This window comes from Amphiura filiformis, chromosome 3 (genome assembly GCF_039555335.1).
Source record: "Amphiura filiformis chromosome 3, Afil_fr2py, whole genome shotgun sequence".
NCBI classification, from domain to species: domain Eukaryota; kingdom Metazoa; phylum Echinodermata; class Ophiuroidea; order Amphilepidida; family Amphiuridae; genus Amphiura; species Amphiura filiformis.
Genome location: NC_092630.1, coordinates 50,255,909 through 50,279,908, shown reverse-complemented (window position 1 = coordinate 50,279,908; position 24,000 = coordinate 50,255,909). Strand labels below are relative to the sequence as shown.

The window sequence follows — 24,000 nt, the reverse complement described above, 5'->3', positions numbered from 1 at the left end:
AACTCTTTTGTAGATGTTGGAGCCCGTGAGCTTTCACCAACTGGCATTCCACAGGCTGGGACTACCCCTGCAGAACAGGACGGCAGTGAACGCGATTTTGAATTCACCGATACCACCGTGACTTTCCAGACCGGTCAGAGTACAGCTTTAGTTGAAGTGGATATCGTTGACGATGAAACGGGGGAGAATCGGGAGGCATTTGAGATTTATTTATCAAGTGCTGAACCATAAGGGACAACAAGATCGTTTATCCAAATACTGTCGTTATTATCATCGAAGATGATGATGGCGGACCAGATGATGTTCCTGGGGATGGTCCAGATGGCGATGGCGATGGCGATGGTACACACATTTTTGAAAAATTTACATAAACAATTTATACGTTAATAGGAAATTCGTTTTAAAGTATTGGTTAAAAGAAGACGGTTATTTAGAATACTACTAATACGAGTATTATGGATATGCGTCAAAAACTACCGATCTTGGATATCGCTGTATATTTTGGAGAGTCTTTAGTCAAAATCTGCTCTACTGAGCACAGATTTTTATCGAAGCGACTCTATAATATGTTATAAATTCTTTCCACTTTCAGGAGGGGATGGGACTACTACATTGTCAAGGCCTCTTATTGTTGGCATAGCCGGAGGTGTAGGGCTGCTGGTACTTGTGTTGGTTCTTGGATTGCTTGCCATGTTTGCCTTCAGCCGATGGAGATCATCAGCCCCAGCCGCTGCGGCTATACCCCGTGTGGCGGCTGCACCCGTGTGGCGGCTGCACCCGTGTGGTGGCTGCACCAAGACCAGTGCTACCAAATCTGCACAAGACCTGTCTTGAAATCCCAACACAGCAACAAAGACGCTAATGTCCTTCAGAACCCGCCACCTCAGGAACATAAATCAAAGAACACGTCGGATGTAACCCTAATGTCAAAACAGGCCAGAACGGATTAACCACATTAGGGCAATTGTACAATTGAAACTTTATTTTAATGACCTTTACCGCTTAAAAAGAGCCTATTTTGAGCGCTTCAAATTTCAGTCATTGACAATTCTGGTTTCAATATGGTAATTTTTTTCCTGTGCTTTGCGCGCATTTAATAGCATCCGAGGCCGAGGGTCAATGTTGTTCTCTGTTTGGAAATATGTTCAAATTAGACCATGGCCTAGGCATGGAATTTAGGTCCAGGAGAAAGGATATCTTTAGATCTTAAGTATTTTTCCCAGAACTTTGCATGTTAATCTTTAAATTTGATAGCTACTCTAGGAAGTAAATAAAAGTAAAAGACCATTCCTGATGGATCTAAATTCCACTTAGACCAGGTCTAATTTTAGACCCGGTCTAACTCTTTTGTGCATACGGACCTTGGGGTGCAGGAGCGTAGCGTAGGATTGTGGAATCTGGAAGTAAAAGATAAAGGTATAGATTTTGGTACCTCTATGTCTATAGCTAACTATGGATAACCTTTACGGCATAATTGTCTTCATGTGTTGAGCACATTACTTGCCCTTTTAGCTTCGCCAAACCGGGACATGTGCCACCACATAACCCCTCCCTCTCTGGTATCCTTTGAAAAGTGATTTTATGTAGTCATCAGAGAGGCACAGTTGTACAATGCCCTTTGCAGATATCATACCGGCTGTGAATGAGAGACACTACATAACCCCTCCTTCTTTGTATCCGATTAGAATGTCTTTATGTGTTGTTTCAACAACAGCTTGCCCTTTTATCTTCACTTGATGGGACAGTGACTACTATAACCCGCTTCTCCTCCGCGTATGATCTTGTCTGTTTGTCCTTCAAGCACATTACTTGATCCCTTTTCAGCTTCATCAAAAATGTGAGAGATGGTACTGTCCATCTCTGTTCATGGTGGTGCCCTCCTCTTTCTTATTTCTATAGCCTCCTTGATCCAGCGAGATGTATTCTATTAAGTGTTGATAAAGACAGACAGCTGATGTTGAAACGTACACAAGTAAGTGAACATTCTGGATCAGATACAAAGAACTTTTTAACCAGATTTTTTATACCGATCCTGATGAATGAGAGACAATCATATATCTACTAGCATGACTAGTAATGAATGAACATGATGCAAAGTATGTCTCATCGATTAGGAACTACCCCGCTTATTAATATCATGAAAATATTAACGACATTTGCCCTTAATAATCATTCTGATCAATTATCATGTAATTTATGATTTTTGTTATGAATAAATAGTACTCGTAAACAACTCGTGTATTCATCCGTTAAATTTGATGTTAGGGAATGTGCCGGGGCACTCACTAAAATGGGTGAGGGATGTTTGCGCCACATTGACCCCATTTTTTCAACTCCTCTCACCCAATGACCCCTTTTTAGTTTAACTGAACTCCCTCTCACCCAATCACCCCTTTTTTGTTTTCCTGTCAGCAAAAGACCACATTTTTCAAAAATTATGGTAAAATTTGAGGAAATTACTCGGTTTTCTTCAAAATTTTCAAACTTTTATATTTTGACCCAAAATTTTCCAAATCTCACTGAATGAACCCCTTTTTTGGTAAGATTTTCCCCAGTCTCACGGAAAGACCTCCTTTTTTGACCTCTCACTGAAAGACCCCCCTTTTAGGTGTCTAGACTCACCAAAAGACCCCTTGTTTTGAACTTCTGTCCCCACATCCCGGTCACTTCCAAAGTCGAGTGTCTCCCCGGAATGTAAAATTCAATCTTTTATTATGTGCTCTAATGTGAACATTGGCTAACATCAATTATTTTATGCATTTAGTGAACCTGTTTTTATTTTTTTTTACTAATATGAATTGCATTGATTTGCTTTATGTTTAACAGGAGCGACGTTACTACTACCCGTAAGACAACTTGGATAAGCAACATGTAATTGCCGTTTCCTTTACAATTCTTAAAATTGCGAGTTAAAATTCGCATGTTGAATAAAGCGCACGCTGTTGTACAAACGGAATTGATACGGCGCTGGTAAAACATGTAAAAATCCCGGGTAAAAATGAGTTGATTAGGAAAATGTATTTAAGTACGAGCTAGTATGATAGTTTTAGTTAATTTTGTAATGCTTATTGAAAACTTAGATAATAAAAGAAAAACATGTAAATAAGCAAAATGTATACACAGTAGACTTAAAGGTGAGTGATCCGATTTGATTAATTTTATGGTGTTTTCTACTTACATGAGCCCTGCACCTTGATTCTAAGATTTGCTCCAGCAGTTTGGAACTAAAGGAATTAAGGAAATATCAGGTCTGTAATTTTACCAAGGTAATGAGAACAAATATAAACATTCTTCAGATGGGTTATAAATGGAACTGTCAATCGGGTCACCCACCTTTATTTTCTATGTAAAATAGTTTGGGTTTGTTCTAATGAGTTCCAAAATTTTAAGGATATTAAATGAGGTCATAATAGATAGACCTCTATATTGTACAAAAAGTGGATGATTTGTACTTGTAAACTTGACGTACTTTAATATAAATCACTTCAATTTGGTGTGAAGTCAGTGAAGGTTCATTATAATTACTTAATTTTCAATGCTTAAACATTGCGTCGTTTTTATCCTGAAAGCAATGAAAGGCACTAAAACTTACTTACGTTTACTCCAAAAAGAGGTAATTGTGATTACTTATATAGCATGCAATGAAAAGCACTAAAACTTACTTACGCTTTAATTGCGATTACTTATAGCATGTATAGTATTTACGTCCATTTAGAATTTCTTAATTATTATATTTCAAAATAGAAAAGTATTTAAATGATGGATTAATGTTGCTGGGTGTTAAATTTGATAGGTGCCATTATTTACTGATATATTTGTTAGAAATTATGGTGTGTCAGTGTCACCGTGTAATTTCAAAATGTATTAGACTTATTTCTCCGAATTGTTTTGTTAAAATGATAAGAGCTTTGTTGTCCATATTACCAGTACTAACGGTTAAAATAAAACTTTATTTTTGCATTACAATTTATTATATTTTCATAAAGAGAAAAATGTGTCATGTATATTTACGTAATCAGGTAGGGTATATAACTATATAATATTGTTTATGTTCAAACAACTTACTTATATAAAATAACATCTTACTTATCTAGTGCGGGTGTGCGTGCGTGTGTGTGGTGAAAGTGAACTAAGGGCCTACCCTGCAGGTATGGTTGTTACATATTGGGTAAATTGAAATAATGAATGGACGCTAAATTATGTGTACCATTACATTGTAAATTAATTGAAACTGGGATGCAAGGTCAGCAATAAATTTGGTAAAAAAATCTTGATCTCATTTTGTTGCATCTTTTATATACTTGTCTGATCCAATAGTGCCGTATGCTGTTTTCTCTTTGATTCAAAAATCCTGAATCTCAATTTTCACCTTCAGAGTTTCAAGACAATTTCCATTAAATTTTAATTTGAGTGGTAAAACATGTATGTAAGAATAGGCCTACCATTGTTTCATTACATTAACAACCACAAAATAACACGCCTTTACAGTGTGGGGATTCCAAGTTGGACATGTTGGATGTTTTTGCTTATAACACTCAGTACGTCAGTGACTATCCTCTATTGTTATGCATAGTCGTGATAAAGTGATCAGCATAATTCAGAAATACACCTTTTTGCTTTGAAATTAATTTTCTCGGTCAAATAAAAAACAATAATTTAATTTATTTTTCATTAATGTCGGATAAAAACATGGCACTTGGACATACCTTTTTATTTTAATCCTGGTGTTAAAATTGGACATGAAATCGTGTCTTTTAATTTGGGATTTTTGATTTTTATAGGCCTCAACTTCGCCCGTGAGCTTTTTGAAAAAATTAACTTCAGTGTTTCAAACTAATATAGTTCGCTAAAGAAAGTTTTTCCCCCACCTGCATAAGGCACATCTTGTGTGTCTATATATTATAGTTTTGTCAGAATATCCGTTTTGATTTCACCTTCTTTTCACTTGCGACTGTCAAAATGTCCAACTGAGTACTTTATTTCTAATATAACCAGCAGAGATAATCGATATTTCTATTGTGGCTTGCAAAATCATCCATCCATGGGTACATTCATGAATTGATTTGACAAAATTGGAAGTCAGAATTGAAAATGTGCAATCAAAACCGAAATTCTAACAAAACTATGATACATAACCATATGATCATGATGATGTGCTTTAGAAAGTTGGATTTTCCCCAAAAATATCAAAACAATTTAGGTCTTTTTTTTTTGGGGGGATATATATCTTCAATATGAAAGGTCAAAATTTTCAATTGATAGTTGGCTTTTCATCCCAGCCACATACACTCTAAGTACATATCATTAGATTTATAAAGTTAACTTCGAGGACTGATCAATATCAAATTTGAATAATTTGGCATAAAATTTGTATTATATCGCGAATTACAAAAAAACACTAAATTATTTGATATCAGTAGGGCGTTCCTCGTATTCAGAATGCAATTCGATATGTCTGGTGTACTCTCAGGTCCCACAAAAATACTGTACAAAAGTTAATATCCGATTCCTTAAGTTGCTTAAACTTTTGCAAAGTGCTGCGCAAAGTTGCCCAAAGTTATTGTGTCCTTCTTTAGGCAGCTGTTATGTTGCCATGCATGTTCAAACATGGGATGGATGGTTTGACATTGTGTCTGGCCCCTCATCCAAAAAAAAAATGTGAAGGGATCACATATCTGTGGTTCCCGGATTGACGCTCACACATTCAAGTGGTTATCATGATCGCGCTGACACCATAATCTTGAGGTCCGGAAAGACCACTAAACTCACCCTCATCTGGTCATGATAACGCCCGTAGGCATATGTAGTTTTTACAAAATTAACATTACATTTGACGGTTTTAGCTTTAAAATTGCCATTTTGAACGCTTCGCGCGCATTTGTTCAAATTTGTAACATTATTCTCAGTTTGATCCCCGGATTTGATCATTTAGCCCCCAAACTGATCATTTAACCCCAAGCTCTATGTCAAATTTTCCCCAACATCTGCACCATCCCCAATGTCAAAAAAGAAATCTACGCCATTGGTCAAGCCCGCATCCAAAAAGGTAGATGACCTCCCTCCCCCACCACCTATTTACGTCCGTGCTAAGGTACATAAAGAGTGAAGCAAAAATAACTACCCAATTTGGATTTGTTTCTATTCAAGAAGCCAAAGACTCGAACCGAATCGAGCCATTGTATTTGCAGTGATTACCCAACTCTAACCTTATATATTATATTTTACCTTCTGAGTTCTCTAAACTGGTTTACTAAACATTGGTCTTGAATTATAAACCTAAAGACAACTAATTGTAAAGATTATTAGGCCACCGTGAATTTAACGTTCAATGCAAATTTTCAGTTATATTTTCACGTCCCTTTTTAGTTGATCGTACACATAAATAATTTACATATATAATTTAAAATGTAATAAATAAAAGTAAACTATTTAACCTGCCAGAAGATCAACTTCAGGAATAAATGTCACGCGAATGCATGTATATTAAGTCTTATTTCTGCCATACTTAAAATAATTAAGGTAACAATGGTAAGAAATATGTATGGTAAAAACGGGAATTTATGACATTTTATTTGCTGGAGTTTCACTGTTAGGGTACAAGATTAAAGAATAAATTTAACTTAGACAAATCAGATGAATGAATGATATTGCTTGTTAATTTTTACTTACCTCGACAGTTTCGACACCGATGATTAGTTTTTGAAAGCTCCACGAAAAGCATAATTTCAAAAGTCATCGAAAATTATTACATCCCGTCCCTATCACGATTGAGAATGTTAACAATGGACTTGTGATTTGCAATATAACTATATAGATACATACACGTACAATAATTTGATAACTACGCACGCCCTTTCACAAGGTGAAGTTCAATGATTTTACACAAAAGTAAATATGCAAATTTCTGTTCAGGTAAGCAGTCTTCTCTGCTGCTACATGTATTATCTCTACAATTCAACCTGTGATATACGTGAAAGTAAAATAGGGAAAGAAAAGGGCAGCTATGGCTGTTTCGGTCGCTGGTCAAGGCTGGAAAATTGTAAATTTGTAAGGTGTTACCCATGCGGAAAACGGGGTCAGTGAATCCAAAAAATGCCCTTATGGTAAATAATGGGAAAGTGCGTATTGCTGAAAACTAAGGTCAGAATGAGAGTTCGAGGAGTGGTTCGATTTTCACAAATTTGTTCGTAACTTAAGAGCCAAAGAATTTGCTGAATATTATTTTCTTCTGGTTATTATCAGAGGCCACATACAGGCCGTGGCCAATATGAAGCCGTCTGAGTGGTTTGTAGGCTGCATTTTAGTCGGACTTTTCATCTTCAACATTCCATTAACAGGTAAGTAATCATAGTAATTATCATACACTGGGAACTATCCAAATCTTTGGCGACCATTTTGTTCTTCTTCATATCGTTCTCTCTAGCTTAATTGTAATAATAAAAATATCATAATAATAATAATAATAACACTAATAATAATAATGAATAATAATAAAATAATTGGAAGAAAAGACCGCAACGATAAGCAACAAATCTCATCTCAGTACCACTACTATTTCGAAATTCAGGTACCACAGTTATAAAACGTATGACATTTTTAAATAAAGAATCGTGACCAAAAAAAAAAAATAGAATTGGTGAACTGAAGAAAACGGTATCGTATTTTTTTTTTTTTTTATAATGTATATCTGGATGCTAAAAAAAAGACAATGGTTTGAGATTTAAGTCTTATTTGACTTTTGTACCGTATACCGTAGTTTGTATCGAAATCTGCATTGAATTGTGGCTTGGTACAGCAGTACTGTACATGGTGCCAGCGGGGGTACCAGAGGTTATGTGTTCTCGGTTCTTCAAGCTTGTTCGGTTTTAAGGAGGCCCCCATGTCACATGGGGGAAATGGTAAATCACACATATTTAGCAGAATTTCACAATTTTGCAGAATTCAGCAGCCTGTTTTAACAGATTTTGTCGTTAATTTAGAAAATCAGATCTTTTTCTCCCCATGTGGGGCGTTTAAAGGTTAGGATAAATCTAGGATAGACCCAAGGGGCTGTTTAATTATGTGATCTTTCTGAAGGGCTCGCCAAAAATCATTGCTTCCCCCCCCTCTCCCCGGGCAAAAATCAAGCTTGCGGCCCGCCAAAATTCTTTGCCCCCCTTGAACATGCCAAATTTTTTGGGATCCCAATTTGCAAACCTTAAATGGTCTAGATGTATGTTGCGAGGAGCGAAGGATTAGCGTTTCCGACCGTTTTCCTAAGCCTTTTAAAGCATTTTATTAAAAGGTGCCCCGTGAATGGGGCTCTTGCCAAATCGGCCGCCAAAATCTTGCCCAAATTTTTGGGATCCCAAATTCCAAACTTGTAATGGTCTAGATGTATGTTGCCCAGCATTTTGAAAATTGCTTGCCCCCCTAAAAATTTCTTGCCCCCCACCTTTTACCCTGAAATATACAGCCCCTAATGGTTATGTGTATCATTTGTTTTGAAACATTCAGAAATATATGTGGCCATAACCAGTTCTGGCCATATATCTTTGAGATGTGTGGGATGTGTGCTGTACGTAGAGCAGTTCTAGTAGTGACAGATTCGCATTTGGTACTGTACGCGCGAAAATGTAAAACCGGCACAAAATATCCTCGTCCCCCCTAAATTTTCATGCTTCTACCGCCACTGATGAGGATAATATGATGATTGCCAAATAATATGTCAAACAAATTGGTCTGTTTTCAACTCTGGGCAATCTCGCTTGACTTATACTTGACTTACAAGTTGTGTCCCCTTGCCGCCTGCCGAGTAAGCCTCCTCCATCATCACTTCTCTTGTGTCTATGCTTCCTGTGGGGTCACTCACAGGTCCTTCTGAATTTCTCCCTTCCATCTGACTTGTAAAAATTATAACAGGCACAGGCAGATTCATCGGACGTCTTTTTTTGCTGAAGTCATTTATGTAGGGTTGGTGGGGAAGCCGATGTTGAGGTATCCTGAAGATATGCCCAGCCCATTTCAAACGTCTCCAGCAAATAACATCATTGATGGAGCTTGTGATGTTGTTAAGGATTTGCCCATGATTCTGGCCCATAGATGGCAATAGGGAGGATGTGCGACTGGTAGGTCCTTACTTTTGGAGATTTGGCGATGTCATGATTAGACCAGATGGTATTCGTCAATCTACCAAATACCCACTGCCAACTTTGTGCGACGTTTTATAATATCCGCTACTACCCAGAAAGGCACAGTTATTTACTTTGTCAATGGGCAGTTGGTTCTGCATGAAAATGCTCAGAAATTGAAAAGAAATAATAAATATAAAACCTGACATTTTATGCTGTTTTCTGTGGGGTGTATGGGTGGGAATGTCAAGATGCATGCAAAAAATTATGAACCGGTGCTGAGATAATTTCAAATATCATTCTCAGATTTAGAAAAGGAACCCATTTTGCTATCATGAAAAAATAATCCCACATTAATTAATCTTACATTTACCAATTATATCATTACCGTTACACTTGTAAATTATAACAGGCACAGGCAGATTCATCGGACGTCTGTATGAAAACTTAAACCCCAGACCATCGAAAGACCAGTCCGATGGTCTGTTCATTGAGTACAGGTTGTCCGCAAGGCTCAATCAGTATTATTACTCTGCAAGCATAATTGAACTTTTTGATGGACCGCATAGCGGGACCACCATATATTAGTGTATGTTTATTAGCTAACTTACTAGCTTACTAACTGACTAACCATTTGGTCTTAAATGGGCATATCTCGAAATGCCACGAAGCTATACCCCCCGAGTGGTGTGAAATGAAAGAGAAAAGTAAGAAATAAGAAATTTTACTGCAATGAAAAATGTAAGCTTGTTTCTTTGGGGGAAGTTTAGACAAATGTTTTGGCACATTTTTATTGCTAATACAACTCTGTTCTGCATACCGTTACAATTCGCTTTTGGTGAACTTAGTAATATAAATTTTTAGTGACGTCCATTTACTGCCATTTCGATAAGCGAAAAGATGTATTTCTATGTCCTGCTCCTTTATATTTCGTCTTTTGATCGTTTTTGGGGAAGTTTAGACAAATCTTTTGGCACATACTTTGTTATTGCTAATACAACTCTGTTCTGCATACCTACGTTACAATTCGTTTTTATATGTGACTTAGTAATATATAAATTTTGTGACTGCATTTTGGCGTTTTTTTCTATGCGTTTTATAAGCTGTGACCGTGTGGCAATTAACGCTGATTTTTATATTGACACAGAGTAGAATCTATGTCCTGCTCCTCCTTTTATATTTCGTCTTTGCTGTTCTGATCGTCGCTTGTTCGAAAACTTGCTATTATTAAGTTAGGCGGGCAGCCTAACTTATCTCTTCCTTAACGTTAGATGTGAATATATTGACACCGAGTAGAATGTATGGTTCGGTGGCCGAGCGGTTTAAGGCCTTGTGATTTCTTCGTTGCTGTTCTGATCGTCGCTTGTTCGAAAACTTGCTATTATTAAGTTAGGCGGGCAGCCTAACTTATTTCTCTTTTGCTTTTGCCCTTTCTTTCTTTCTTTCTTTCTTTCTTTCTTTCTTTCTTTCTTTCTTTCTTTCTTTCTTTCTTTCTTTCTTTCTTTCTTTCTTTCTTTCTTTCTTTCTTTCTTTCTTTCTTTCTTCTTTCTTTCTTTCTTTCTTTCTTTCTTTCTTTCTTTCTTTCTTTCTTTCTTTCTTTCTTTCTTTCTTTCTTTCTTCTCACAATTTGCTACTCCTTCCACATCCTTGATCGGATATCGACCAAACTTACAAGCAGTATTGGGTAGCTCGCTACAAAAGTTATCAAATTCTTTTACGTCAGAGGTCATCCAGGGGATCCTCACATTCCCTCCCCCCATTAGAGGCAACAATTTGGCAGACCTTTATCTTGTGCATGGAGTCATCTAGTCTGGTGTTTTGATAACAAGATATAACCACAGATGATGGTTCGTCTATTAGGCTATTCCAACTGCAATCCATACACCCTTCATGCAAGACATGACTTGAATCTTTCACACAGGGAGTGAATATTACAAATGGAGTCACACATTCAGGTAGGCCCATTCAAATTCACACTCCTGTGTGGGAGAGAAGGTATTATCTTCCGGAGAGTGTGGCTGAATTTCAACTGGAACAGCCCAGTTGGGGTGTATGAAACCGCAAGTGGGCGATTCACACGAAAGAAACTGAGGTATTTTCAGATGCCAATTTTGTTACATATCTTGAGTGAGTTTGTTAATTATCTATAACTTGTGATGCCTGTATGCTAGACAGATATCATTCCCACTCAGGGCCGTTCCGACCATTAGGCCAGGTAAGGCGGTCGCCTAGGGCGGCAAACGCAGAGGGGCGCCAAAAAAGGGCGAAAAAAGAAAAAAACGGGAATGGAGAAAGAAAAGGGAAGAAAAAATGAGGGCGGATAAAAAGAAAAAATGGGAGGATAAAAAATACAGAAAAGGAAAGCGGTCGTGGGCAGCAGTGGCGTATACAGCGACGGGGGGGGCAGGTGAGGGCACCATCCTTAGGGGGCGCCGAATTGACCAATTCAGCATCGATTCTGCGCCCCTCCAAGCGATGAAAGTCAAAATTTTCGCCCGCTTCGCGCTCATTTCACTTCCAAATCAGTTTAAAGATAATTAATAATTAATTACAGCCAAAATTTATTAGTGGTAGGCCCTATTTGTGAAAATTTTCGCGCGCTCAGCGCGCAATAGTTTCAAGAATCGGGGTGAAGGGGGGTGTCACAAGCCCTAACTGCGCCACTGGTGGGCAGTATACAAATAGGTCAAAACTGACCAGTTTTCAAGGGGGTAACCACCTGTAACACTTTTTTGGTATGCTTTCGTGGGGCGGCAGGGAGAGGCTTTGCCTAGGGCGGCAAAATCCCTAGGAACGGCCCTGTTCCCCACTGATGACTATACTGGGGGGTGTGTGTGGGGGGTTGGTGTGGGGGTGTGTGGGGAGTGATATCTTGTCTAAAACTGCATCACGCCTTCCCATGATGCATTTATGAAAATGAATAATTTACACTATAAAATTGTGTAAAATTTAGTTAAATTTTGAAATATGACCGTATAAAACTGCAAAGGTCATGTGAGGTCAAAGGTCAGGTCAAATTAGAAGTTGCTCTTATTGGGCTGTAACTCGGGAAAAATGATCCCTGACACTTGGGGTGTGGGGAGTATGAAACCGAAAAGGTCATCTGAGGTCAAAGGTCAGGTCAAATTTGAAATTGCTCCGATTGGGCTGTAACTCGGGGGAAATGATCCCTGACACTTGGGGACTTTGAAACCGCAAAGGTCATCCGAGGTCAAAGGTCAGGTCAAATGTGCTCTGATAGGGCTGTAACTTGGGGAAAATGATCCCTGACGCTTGGGGAGTATAAAATCTCAAAGGTCATGTGAGGTCAAAGGTCAGGTCAAATTTAAAGTTCCTCCGATCAGGCTGTAACTTGAGGAAAACTTGATCCCTGACACTTGGGGAGTATGAAACCGAAAAGGTGATCCGAGGGCACAATCGCTCTAGTTCCATCTTTTTTCTTATGCTGCTTTATTTTTCCAGCGTAGGGCCTATAGAAACTGATTTATATTTCTTTTATTTATTTATTTATTTATTTATTTATCGATGTATTGCTGTATTGATGTATTTTAGTAGCCCCCTGTTTATTTATTTATTTATTTATTTTTTTTTTTATTTATTTATTTATTTTTTTATTTATTTATTTATTTTATTTTTTTTAATATTTTTTTATTTTTTTATTTTTTTTTTTTTTTTCCAAATTTGAACGACGTGATGATTGAGTGAGCAGATTGATCGATTGCTACTTTAGTTGTGGGACTTCTATTTGAATGACATCGTACATTAGTTTATTCCGTTAAGCATTATCAACTCAAGCACTTTATTCCGGGAAGAATACTCTCTTTGTATCCGGGGGTTGTATTGCATTTTAATTTTACCACACATAACTTACTGTATGCTGGGTAATACTGCCAAAGATATATTTATAGATGATATCCACAAGATGCAAAAGAAAGTCCTTAGAAATACTCGCAAACAGTTATTATAAGTATTTCAGCTCTCGCTGTTAAAATACAATCTTCTTAACGAAAATGACATTTATGAAAAAAAAAAAAAATTGCCCATTTTCTTGAACAAGCACTTCAACCATCAATTTTATATTTTGTTTGCAAGACAAAATTCTGTATACCAGACAAGAAATACAGAAACTCATACTCGTCCTGAAATTTTTGAATCCTTGAATTTTTCGTTCAAAACAAGTCCTAATCATTGCAAATTTTAGTATAAAAATTTAATATGCAAAATAGGTAATGCAAAATGAACTCAAATGTAGGATAATGTAGTCGTAAATATATTTAATCATTATTCTATGAGTTTTATAAAATCTTTATTTTCTTTTATGAATGCTATCAATGATAATGTTCTTGATTTTTGTTATGTGTAGCCCTTGTTAACTGGTTAATGTTTTTTGTATAATGTAGTTCCAATATATAGGTGTTCACTGCAGGCCAACAGCCAGCCAAACGTCGCAAACATCTCGTGTATTATTTTGTTGATTTTGTTTATATAAAATGTAAAATAATGTTTGTCTTACTGTATCTTACAATATGTTATTGTGGAACTTTTCATAGTATGTCATCATGGTAATGGCGCGTTATTCGCCAATTAACCTGTCTTAATTACAAAATATTAACAATCGAACGTTGTTTCAAACATCAAAGTACATGTATGATCATATTACACTTGTTTAATTTTGTTGTCTTGTTTTACAGACGCACAGCAATGTAATACTAATAGCTACGAAATACAAACCTTAGGTATAGGTGCAGGAACGACAGATCCTGATCCCACTATGGCAAATAGAGGTGTGCCTTTCTTCCCGGAATGTGAACCCGACCGCCAGAAATGCTTCTTGGTTAAATCTGACTCCAGAACCAGTGATATTTCTCTCTCCAACAGCCAGTATAGCAAACGCAGGAGATGCTTACTATACACTCAGTAAGTAAGATTGATAAATTACAACTATTTTGCTTCTTGGTGAACTTTTCCTTAGCATCCAAAAATCAGATATGCCTATATAAGAACTTTAAATTCAATTCGAGCTCGTCAGTGTCATAATTATCAATTGCTCAGAAAGCGAACTTCATATCAATTGTTAGAAGATGCTTGAAGTGTATCTATTCAAATAAATATGACCACTACATACATGACATGCGGAATATATGGTCCGTTGCATATTCATGTACTAGTAGATAAGTCGATATCGAAATATCACATTTGTATCACCTTAGAAAATTCGTCATATTAACCCCATTCAAATTAAAGCCATGTGTGATTTGATCCACATCAGCGACGCCCTCAATTTTTGTTGGAGTGGGCCTTTAAAACGGTCCAGGAGCCTAGTAAACCAAAAGTCAACGACCAATCTCAAACCACCAAAAGTCGTGGCTTTGTGTGCCTCCCTTATAAGCAGGGTTTACCGGAAAAGACTAGAAGAATTTTCAAGAAACACGGCTACCAAGCGAACTTTAAACCACACAAAACGCTTAGAAATCACCTGGTGCATCCCAAAGATAAACGGGATACCAAAACAACTGCAGATTGCGTGTACGAAATTCCTGCTTAGATTGTCCAAAATCCTATATCGGCGAAACTTCCAGACTTTTCAGTACAAGAATGAAAGAACATAAAACTGAATTGACTTGGCATCAGAAAAACCTTATAACAGGGCCCAAAGAAAACATCTGTCGCAAAGCGCCCTAAGAAATCCGCTCTCACGGACCATGTCGCTGATGACAATCACGTGATAGGCTGGGACGAAGCCAAAATAAGAGACATTGAAACTAACAGATAAAGGAGACACATCAAAGAATCAATGTGGATAAGGAAGAGGGGGCAGGCTAATACTCTCAACAGGGATTGTGGGAACTACTTCCTTCCGCAAATCTATGATCAGTTATTGACAGCGCCACCTACGTCAGCTACCAACAGGAAGTAGCCGACGTCAAAGGTCAAAGCTGGTCATTCAATTTGAGAAAGTGCTGTGTTACAGCACGAAACGTCATTGAGGTATGTTAACATCACATTTGGATTTCTTTGAGAACATTTTAATATAACTGTTGAATTAGTCTGAAACGTGGTATACCACATTCGAGACTAATTATACAGTTTTTTGACGATTTCTTCGGAAAAATACCGATTAGGAATGCCTAATGTAAATATCTTAAAATGAAAAATATGAGCTTTCACCTGATACCAAAATCTGCATTTTATGGGGGTAAAGTGTGGGATATGTGGCTGTCAATCAATTTACCCACCTTTAAACCGGAGATCTCCGGTTTGATTCATAGTTGGTGAAAGTTAAAAACAATGTGTGCACGTGTATTATTATTAAATCATTGAATCAGTCATATATAAACTGTGTGAATATCGCTATTCATATATAAACTGTGTGCATATCGCTAGTCGTCTTACGTCTTGTTTGTAGCTGTTTCTTCGTTTTACCTAATTTGTTTGGCTCGGGGAAAATGTGATCAGTGAAAACTAACATTTAAATGCAAATCACACATTATGGCTTTAAATGTAATTCTGCGAGAGAACAATCTGCGTGTCATGTGCATGAATAGAATGTTGCGGTGGTGTCGGTCAGTAGCAGGGGGCAGAGCCTGACAAAAATGAAAGAAAAAAGTGCCCTCTGACAAAAAAAAAATGAAAGAGAAATCAGGAGGACAAAGGAAAAGAAAACGAGCAAGGAGCCCCTTTCTGCAAAATTCAGCCCGATCATGGGCCAAAACAGTGTAAAATACAAAATGTTGTGCTATGCGCGCACATTGTAAAGTTAACGCCCTTCCATCCTGATAATGGGTGAAAATAATGTAAAAATACCAAATTTTTGTTATCGTCACAATAAAGCCTTTTTTTTCTGTGTATTGTATGATGCAACTGTAATTTTTTTCGTCTGTGTCCCCGAAATTTTATTTGCCCCACCAAAAGCTGGATCCGCCCCTGGTGACGGTATCTATAAATTCGTTTTTATAAGGAAATCCAGAGACCTGTCTAGTGGGGTGTGTATGTGGATTCGTATTGGTGTTGGTGTGAGTATGCTTATGTATGTGACGTTGATATATTTTTGGGGTCATCCAGAAAATATGAAAAGGTAAAACCTACCTATGTGGATCGGTAATTTGTAGGTGTACAACTTCACCCAATTTCAAAGGTTGATTTCTCAAGTCTGTTTGAAATTGTCGTTGCATATTCTGAAAGAACATCTTTCTGACAGTATTTGACGACAAAATAATGCTGCAATGCTTCTGGCAATATGTCGATGGCAAAAGTATGCGCTGTATGAACACCCCGGGATGAACACACAAACAAAGTTTTGTTTTTGTTTTGATTTTGCTTTATAACCCGGCTTCATAGTTTTAAATGTGCATGCTTACAGAATTGGATGACGGAGGTCGGAGTCAACTTTATAAGGATGACGACGGTAGCGGTACTACAGTGGCCGATGATCCAGCAGTTTCTATCACCAGTACTTCCTTCACGGAGTTATGCGTAAGGGTCACTACCGATAACACCATACACTTACTAAAGAACGACGGCGGTGGACCCCATTTGTCTTGGCAGGATTCAGCACTGCATGATATCAACTATATTCTAGTCCAAAATTACAATGGCGATTCTAGTAACGTGGCAGAATGGAAATTTTGCGATGGAGGTAATTATTGTTTTTACTTGTCTAATTTTGTGGCCTTAATATCCAACCCTGTTCAATGTTGGAATGATGAATAATTACCCAAAATGTTATTTTCATGATAATTCAATAGTCATGTATGACGATTTAATATTCACATAATCCCCAAATGAGTTTGCTATAAAGTCAACCCCTCCCAAATGAGCTATAGGCCCTACGGGGCGTGGGGCACTCACTAAAAATGAGTGACGGGGATGTGCGACCACATTGACCCCAAACAATTTTGGGAAAATTTCGGACTGAATGACCGTTTTTCCCATTATTTTTCTTAATATTTTTCAAACATTTTCTTTCAAATTTTGATGAATTTTTGCAAATTTTGTATCAACTTTTATATTTTGACCCAAAATGTTCCCAATTTCACTGAATTGCCACCTTTTTGGTAAGATTTTCCTCAGTCTCACAGAAAGACCCCCTTTTATGGGGGGCTCACTGAAAGACTCCATTTTTTTGGTGTCTAGGGCTCTAGGCTCTCACCGAAAGACCCCTAGTTTCGAACTGCTGTTGGACTGCTGTCCGCACATCCCCGTCAATTCCAAAGTCGAGTATCCCCAGGTGCCCTACAATCAAGTGCAAAATTCTAAAACACTTTTACAATTCAATGACCCTCTCCGCTCCTCTGTTTTGGCTTGGCTTCCAAGCCAAGCTATATTATTATCATTCCTTTGCGACCTTGAAGTATTTCAACCTTTGATCCGAAGCAGAAAGAAGTAGGAGACTTGTTTTATCCTCACTTCCCCGTGACATAATTCATTTAGCTATATATGTAGGAGTCTTTGACTTGACCATGTTGACCCAGGAATGAAATAGCAAACCTCCCGGGTAACCTCTCGTTTCCCCATAAAGCAGTGTTCAGTTTAGTGATTGTTTTTTGACCTAGGGATAAGTGTTGAGTTCAGTATTGTTTCTTGACCTAGGGATAATGAGTTTCAGTGGGTTCTGACAAGTTTATAGTGTAACCATGGTAACATATGGCACTTGCAATAGTTTCCTATACTTGCTTAGTTGATGAATGAAAAACTACATGGAAGCTTTGCTACTTCTTCCAAAAATTCCTATTCCTTATTTTTTTTTTTTATTTATTTGCCATAAAATCTATTTAACATTTCACTTGCTAGTCGGTCTACTTAGTGCCTAGGCATACTGTGCGCGAATGCTTCCTCCCTAACTCATGAGCTGGCCTACATGTACACAAAAATCTGACATGACTATCTGAGGGAGTCAGTATATGAACCAATATACATGGGTCAAGTCCATGGCATCACACACCGATGGCATGAAACCCATGAACAGAGAAAAAAGTCAGGAAGAAGCCTTGATCAAGGCTATAGGCCTCTAGTTTCCAAGATATATTTCGCCAAATGGCAATTATTTTGTCCTTGGACATGGAACAAGACAGTGTGAAAGATTAATTTTTGTGGTTATTGAACTTTCACATGTCAGTAGTGTAATACCATAGTCTATGGTACTAGTCACTGTCTCATAAGGAAGCAGTGCTGACTTCACATAATAAACCGAGTAGACCTACTGCAATGCGAGTTCCTGTAGTTAGTTTGTTCTTTGCATTCATTGTTTGATATACACAGAAAATTGTAAGTGGGTCACCGGTACTCACGTATGCGAGTCTTTACTCCGTCCCTGTGGTGACACCCTTGACAACTAAAGTAGGTCAAGTGACACACCTGTAATATGTCACGGTGACCTACTAAGTTCAGTTTCGAGTCACTGTGACACATGTACAATGGGTCACATGACATGCTATTCACATCAAGTGAGTCTGTCACCCATTGTCATAGGTCACATGACTCGCTTCATCTGACAAATGAGTCCCATCAACTCGCTTACATAGGTCAGACTGACCTATTTACATAGGTCAGACTGGTCATCGGTACTCACTTACATGCGTTTTTCACCCGTCCCTGTAGTGACACCCTTGACAACCAAAGTAAGTCAAGTGACAAACCTGTAACATGTCACGGTGACCTACTAAGTTGTTCAGTTTCGAGTCACAGTGCACTGTCAGGTCACATGACTCGCTTCAACTGCCAAATGAGTCCCATCAACTCGCTTATATAGGTTAGACTGACCTATTTGCACAGGTCAGACTGTTCATAGGTACTCACGTATGCGAGTTTTTCTTCCGTCCCTGTAGTGACACCCTTGGCAACAAAAAGTAGGTCAAGTGACACACCTGCAATATGTCACAATGACCTACCAAGTTCAGTTTTTGACAGTGTTTTTGTCCTGATATCAGTTAATTTGGACAAGTAAATCTAAAAGGTAAGTTTATTTAAGATTAATGCAAGTTGTAAGCTATAAGTTGAACGTAGCTTCAGCCGTTTGCTGCATGTTTTGATGATGCAATGCACATTGTAAATGGGTCACATGACATGTTATTCACATCAAGTGAGTCTGTGCAGATTGCAGAGGCTCGCACCCACTGTCGTAGGCCATATAACTCGCTTTGCACTGCCAAACGAGTCCCATCAACTCGCGTACATGGGTCATACTGATCTATTTGCATGGCTTTTTTATTCCGTCCTTGAAATAAGCCAAATAACCCCTAGAACTTTGAAAATTGATGCATGCAAACCACTTTAATCATGAAAAACAGTCACTTAAGGGCTGGGGTATGAGCGACCTTGAAGTACCGGTATCTGGAGAGGGAAGCAATGAGTTACCCCAAATCACAGCGGCAGGTAGTGACTGGGCCGCCGAGTGCTAATATATATTTGTTTTGAAGGTTCGTGTTTGTTTTAAATTTTGGGGCGTTTTTCCAAAATTTGATATTTTTGGTGATATTTCAAAGCGACATGCCAAAGACAACTCTTTGGGCACATAGTTTGTTATTGTTATTGCAGTTCTTTTCCACATACCTACGTTAACATTCGATTGGGTGATTTACTAATATTGAGATGAGCGACCGCCCACTTATATATTTTATGACTGCAATTTGGCGTTTTCAATGCGATTTACACGTATCATGAAATTAACGCAAATATCTAGTCACGCTGCTTTTAGAATTTTTACCTGATCGTCGGCTTTTGCAGGCAACAGAATGCAGATCGGCTCACGATAGATGTCGTATTCCTCTATCCGGTTCACTTATTAATAAAATGAGTTTGTATTCCTTGTAACAACACACACATTGCCGTCTGATAACCGGGTCTGGTACTGATTTTGGGACAGCCATAGACTTCAGCGCCGTATCAAATCTCATAAAAACCACACGACTGACGACTATGTGTTTATGTTTCCCGCACGAAAGCTTGTGTCTACATCTATTACTATACTTCTTTGGAAACGTTGACATTTGACCATTCTTTGTATAACGCCCTGATATGACCTTGATATGTTCGCTTGATTGGGTACGTTATAGCATCCATTTCATTGACTTGTTAGGACTTGGTCAGTAGATAATACTATACAGGGATACAATAGTTTAACATGGTGTGTGAGCATGGTGAAAGACTCATTATTGATTAGGCGCGGACATATTAAAGGCACAGGTCCTTTGCGTGTATAGCAGAAAATTATAATAGAATGTGTGAATAGAATGTTTGGAATTTTGTAACTAAAATACTAACTGCATTCTGCATTATGTATTTATTTATTTTGGCCTATGCCTATTTATTTATTTACTGACTTATTTATTTTATTTATTTGGTATATTAGTTAGTAGGCCTAGTTTAATAGTAATATTCCATGATAGGCCTACGTTGGTTTATTATTGATTGTTGATAACTTGACAACTTGATTAATTGATCGATTGATAGTCATTTCACATTATATTCCTAGTTTATAGGCCAATTTGAATAGCATCGTACATTAGATAAATAGACCTATCAGTATTGATTTATTCTATTCAGCAATATCAAGGATTACTATCAAACTTCTCATAGCTAATTGTCAGTTGGCCATACTGCAGTTACTGTCCGTTTTCCTATACACAATACACAGTGCTCTCACCATTGACGCGTGACCTCTACAAATGATGTACGTTGGAAGAATGGGCACTTGCCTAGTTAACATCACTGTGTGAAAATAACCAGCAAATATTTTAGCTATTCTCCAAACTTCTAGCAAATATATTTCTCTAACATGACCTAAAATTACAGCAACGTTAGATGTTCAGAAATAGTCGCACTTTTGTAAAATATGAGTGAGGGCAAGGCATAGCTAGCCAACTCCCCGTGTTAATTGAATGGAGATTTGACCGAAAATATGGTATCGGACCGCTCACTTCTGAAGGATGCCACAAAAAAACGGTACAAGCTACATTTTAACTATTCTAAATAGGTTCTAGAAAATATAGTTTTGTAACATGTCCTAAATTTTTAGCTAATTTAGATGTTTGGAGAGGGTCGCACTTTTGTGTTTTAGGAAGGATATGTAAACGACAGATAACACCAAAAATATGAAGAAATTATTTCCAAACCGTGTTAAGTCAACAATCATTATGTTGCTCATTTTCAAGAATGCTGGTTTACAAAAAGCACGCCATTGTCTCATTTCGTTAACAAAGCCACACATACCATTGTTACCTTTCGTTTCCTTTATAATCGGTTACCCAACTGAAGCTATGAATACCAGCTTTATTGCGATATCGCACATGAAAACAGACACTTGTGCACAACCAGAGAAGATCCGATTTAATCAGTTGAGCTGTTTCAATGAGTGTTATCTTGGTTTAATAGCTTTTAATGGGGTTAAGTCCTGCAAAGGTCGAGATGAATTCTACTGTAGACATGACTGCATCATGCTCAGTGGTAACGCAGTAGGTTTTACAACACGGAGGTCCCGGGTTCGATTTCCACCTCTGCCTATTTTTTGCAAGGCTGAGAAAAAATGAAATTTCTGGACTGCAAACTTATTTGGCGCGCGATCTGAGCTGGTCCTTTTCTGGTGGCTGTGTCTGTTACAGGCACACTCCCTCTGCATCCAAACCAGGTTCACGCTCATTATACCTCCCTTAAACATACTCAGATTTTGCACCCTATTGAACTTACTTGTGTGGGCCTACCCTACCCTCAATGTGAAACAGCCCATGAGCCCACATATATTGCACATTCATTCAATCCAGGTCCAATGGATTTTCCTTGCAGCTGCTTAATCTTGTACACAAGCGTAACACGCAGTGCGTTATATTTTCGACTACGTCAGTGTAGCTGCAATATTTTTGGGAGATAGATAGAAATCATAGAGTTACACGTAAGCTTACAATATCTTGACATGCAGTCATGCATTGCATGCAAGCGGATCATCCGGGGATACCAAAACATCCAGCAAACCGTACGAATGAAGCTACGTTCAACTTAAAGCTTACATTAATCTTAAATAAACTTACCTTTTAGAGTTACTATTCTAAATTAATTGATGTCAGGACAAAAACACTGCCAAAAATGACCGGGAACTGTTCAGTCCAGCAGCTGCAGACAATAACTAAGGCGCTAAAAGGAATGTAAACGCTGAACGATCCCATAATTCCATTCGCGTAACTGCGCCCGCTATATCGATCTTGACCTACTAATTAAAATACAAGTGAGTCAATCTACCTACTTGATACAAGCATGTATATTGACTCACCTGTATTCTAATTACAAGTGAGTCAATCTACCTACTTGATACAAGTGGGTATATTGACTCATTTATATTTTAATCACAAGTGAGTCAATCTACATACTTGATACAAGTGGGTATATTGACGCATTTATATTTCAATTACAAGTGCGTCAATCTACATACTTGATACAAGTGGGTATATTGACGCATTTATATTTCAATTACAAGTGAGTCAATCCACCTACTTGATACAAGTAGGTATATTGACTCACTCGTATTTTAATTACAAGTGAGTCAATCTACCTACTTGATTCGAGTGGGTCAGATATCGAGCTTGACCCAGCAACTATATGGAACTGAGTCAGTTTACCCATTTACGTTCGTGATTGGAATGACCCACCACAAGCGCAAATGAGTCAAACGACTCATTTTATCTCGATTTTGACTCACTTGCACTTAATACCAGTGAGCCACATAAACAAGTAAGTCAGTTGACCCATTGTCATATTTCAGATAAGTCACGGTAATTCTAGTCTCGGTCCCAGCCGATTTGTGCTCCTTCGTCACTAAACAAACCGTCTGGCGACAACCTCATAGTACGTCTTTTCTGATTGGCTGAACATCAACGCCATAAATACTGGCGTTAAATTTTGCTGTCAATCAACGCAGGGCTTCAGCGCATGCAGCGCCTGATGGACAGCTATGCGGTTACATAAATCCACACAATGTACGTGAGTACGCGCTGCAAGTCGCGTACATGAAAGGTGATATCCGACGATCGGCGCCTCAGTGGCTGCTAAAGCTAGGGTACATTTTTCGTTTGCGGTATTTACAAAGAGTGGAGGGCCTGTGATGTTTAGTGTCACTTACACAAGTCACGTCCTATAGCCAATTAAAAACAGTTTTATTTGTAAATTCATTAACCAATCAGCGATTGTCATTTCACGGGTTGTCGCCAGACGGTTTGTTTAGTGACGGAGACAACGGTAATTCATGATCTGGGTCATTTCACCCATCTAGGTAAGTTAAATAGAAGTGACTCACGTCAAATGTGTCAAGTGACCAAGTTGTGACCCAGAAAAATGTTCTATGTATGTGATGCGATCAAGCAAAATCAGTCGGAACTCGGAAATATTGATTTTCAGATAAAGCCAAACAAAGGAAATGTTTCCTTTTGTTTCCTCTTGTTTTGGAAACTCTTTAATTGCTCATATCATTGGAACTGGTTGTTCAATTTCAATGGGGTTTTCGGCAAAATCCATAATAATAATTAATTATTGCCGAGTTCCGACTGATTTTGCTTGATCGCATCACATACTTCATTAATTGTGGTTAATCGTTGGCCAAGCTCTCCCTTTTAAAGGGATTTTTATCAATGTTACTTACCAAACGCCTTAATTTTGAAATGCAACATGTTTGCCCCAACATTGGTTGGTAGCGGGAGGATTTGAAATCTACACAAATAGAATACCATATAATAAACACATACATATGGACGAACATGTGTCGCAGTGAATTTTCAACTCAAGTTGATTGTAGCTTAACCTTAAACAATCCTTCTTCCTCACCTTTTTTACAGCTGTGACGTTGCTGACGCAGAATAAAAAAAATATGGCTTCTAGCCTTCCTACCTCATCTTCCGGCTCTGTAAGTTAA

General features: G+C 38.0%; 2 protein-coding genes across 2 annotated transcripts in view; both read left to right on the top strand.

Annotated features, from left to right (window-relative positions):
- The window catches only part of LOC140147309 (extracellular matrix organizing protein FRAS1-like), a 6,137-nt gene extending 5,359 nt beyond the window's left edge, over positions 1-778 (top strand). Inside the window, exons 8-9 of the mRNA XM_072169086.1 lie at positions 14-336; positions 593-778. Of these exons, the coding sequence (XP_072025187.1) occupies positions 14-231 (218 nt within the window). The 3' untranslated portion in view covers positions 232-336; positions 593-778. The remainder of the gene's footprint in view (positions 1-13; positions 337-592) is intronic.
- LOC140147308 (uncharacterized) lies at positions 286-24,000 on the top strand. Its single transcript, XM_072169085.1, has 5 exons — positions 286-342; positions 705-914; positions 13,853-14,027; positions 16,471-16,746; positions 23,924-24,000. Exons 1-5 carry the CDS (start codon positions 286-288, stop codon positions 23,998-24,000), a joined length of 795 nt encoding a protein of 264 aa, XP_072025186.1.

Bases quoted from the DNA above. Each gene is read 5' to 3' on its own strand.
- LOC140147308 (XM_072169085.1), top strand. From the start codon at position 286: ATGGCGGACCAGATGATGTTCCTGGGGATGGTCCAGATGGCGATGGCG. The intron at 343-704 runs GTACACACATTT...GTTTGCCTTCAG, and splicing joins TGGCGATGGCGATGGCGATG to CCGATGGAGATCATCAGCCC. The intron at 14,028-16,470 runs GTAAGTAAGATT...GCATGCTTACAG, and splicing joins AGATGCTTACTATACACTCA to AATTGGATGACGGAGGTCGG.